Below are 1,334 nucleotides of genomic sequence, written 5' to 3'. Positions count from 1 at the left end.
CCAGGGGCCGCCGAGCGTAAATTAATGTCTGATTCGACCACCAGGGGCCGCCGAGCGTAAATTCATGTCTGATTCGACCATCAGGGGCCGCCGAGCGTAAATTCATGTTGGATTCGATCACCAGGGGTCGCCGCACGTACCTTGATGTTGGATTCGATCACCAGGGGGTCGTCACAGACGCTCTCGACGAACAGCAGACGATAGCCGAGCTGCTCCTGCACCACGTCGCTGATCATCTGCCGCCGCTCCCGCGTCGTGTTCGTAGCATCAAAGATCTGCACGCGCGGAGACACAGAGATTAACGGTTGTCATGGCGACTGCGGCGGCGAGTGCTCCCGCCGGCGATACGGTGTGCATTAGAAATATGTATATATATATACATTAAATACATATTTCTCAACAGCTAATAATACCACTTCATTATTATTGATAATCATTCATAGCTCTTGATATGTATGATATATGATATGTATTGATATATATATATATATACATTTATATATATATATATATATATATATATATATATTATAGTATGTATAGAGTGGTCAAGGTCACGACAACCGCGTACGACGGCGTATAGATGAGTGAGACGCGACGAGAGAGATCGCGCGTGGATAACATGTAAGACACGTGACGAACGTACGAGCGATGGGTCCGCCCATCGACCCCCCCCCTCCTGGACAGCTGCTGCTAACACGCACCACTTAGCAGGTTTACGGGATCAAATCGCCGACCAAATCAGACAAGACGTCTTCATTGTTGTGTACAGAACACCGGTGACGTATCTAGTCGCCCCGGACATAGTACCAGTGTGGAAACTAGTGTAGGGACTACAGGTAGTGAATGAGCTATACTGGTTGAGCTACAATCGACATAGATCTACCAGTGTAGGCTATTCGCTCCTGCTACGTGGCAGTACAGGGGAGACCCCTGTAGTGGGAACGAGGGGGATATACTGGTAGAGCTACCAGGCACATAGATCAAGGGTAGGCATGGATTGGGGGCATGTATAATGCATGAGTCTTGTTTGAGTCGACCACCAGGGGTCGCCGCGCATACCTCGAAGCTAGATCGGAGGTCGCCAAGCGTAAACTGATGTTTGAGTCGACCACCAGGGGTCGTCGCGCGTACCTCGAAGTTGTATTCGACCAGCAAGGCTTGCCGCGCGTACCTCAATGTCCGATTCGACCACCAGGGGCAGCCGAGCGTAAATTAATGTCTGATTCGACCACCAGGGGCCGCCGAGCGTAAATTAATGTCTGATTCGACCACCAGGGGCAGCCGAGCGTAAATTAATGTCTGATTCGACCACCAGGGGCCGCCGAGCGTAA

General features: G+C 50.5%; 1 protein-coding gene across 1 annotated transcript in view; it reads right to left on the bottom strand.

Moving 5' to 3' along the window:
* The window catches only part of LOC106814960 (6-phosphofructo-2-kinase/fructose-2,6-bisphosphatase-like), a 47,148-nt gene that overhangs the window by 22,388 nt on the left and 23,426 nt on the right, over positions 1-1,334 (bottom strand). Inside the window, exon 6 of the mRNA XM_014819356.1 lies at positions 141-275. Within this exon, the coding sequence (XP_014674842.1) occupies positions 141-275 (135 nt within the window). The remainder of the gene's footprint in view (positions 1-140; positions 276-1,334) is intronic.

The sequence above is a fragment of the Priapulus caudatus genome, unplaced genomic scaffold, assembly GCF_000485595.1.
Source record: "Priapulus caudatus unplaced genomic scaffold, Priapulus_caudatus-5.0.1 Scaffold1013, whole genome shotgun sequence".
In the NCBI taxonomy this organism is placed as follows: Eukaryota; Metazoa; Priapulida; class Priapulimorpha; order Priapulimorphida; family Priapulidae; genus Priapulus; species Priapulus caudatus.
Note: the sequence above shows the minus strand (reverse complement) of the source record. Positions and strands in the feature narration are given on the sequence as shown.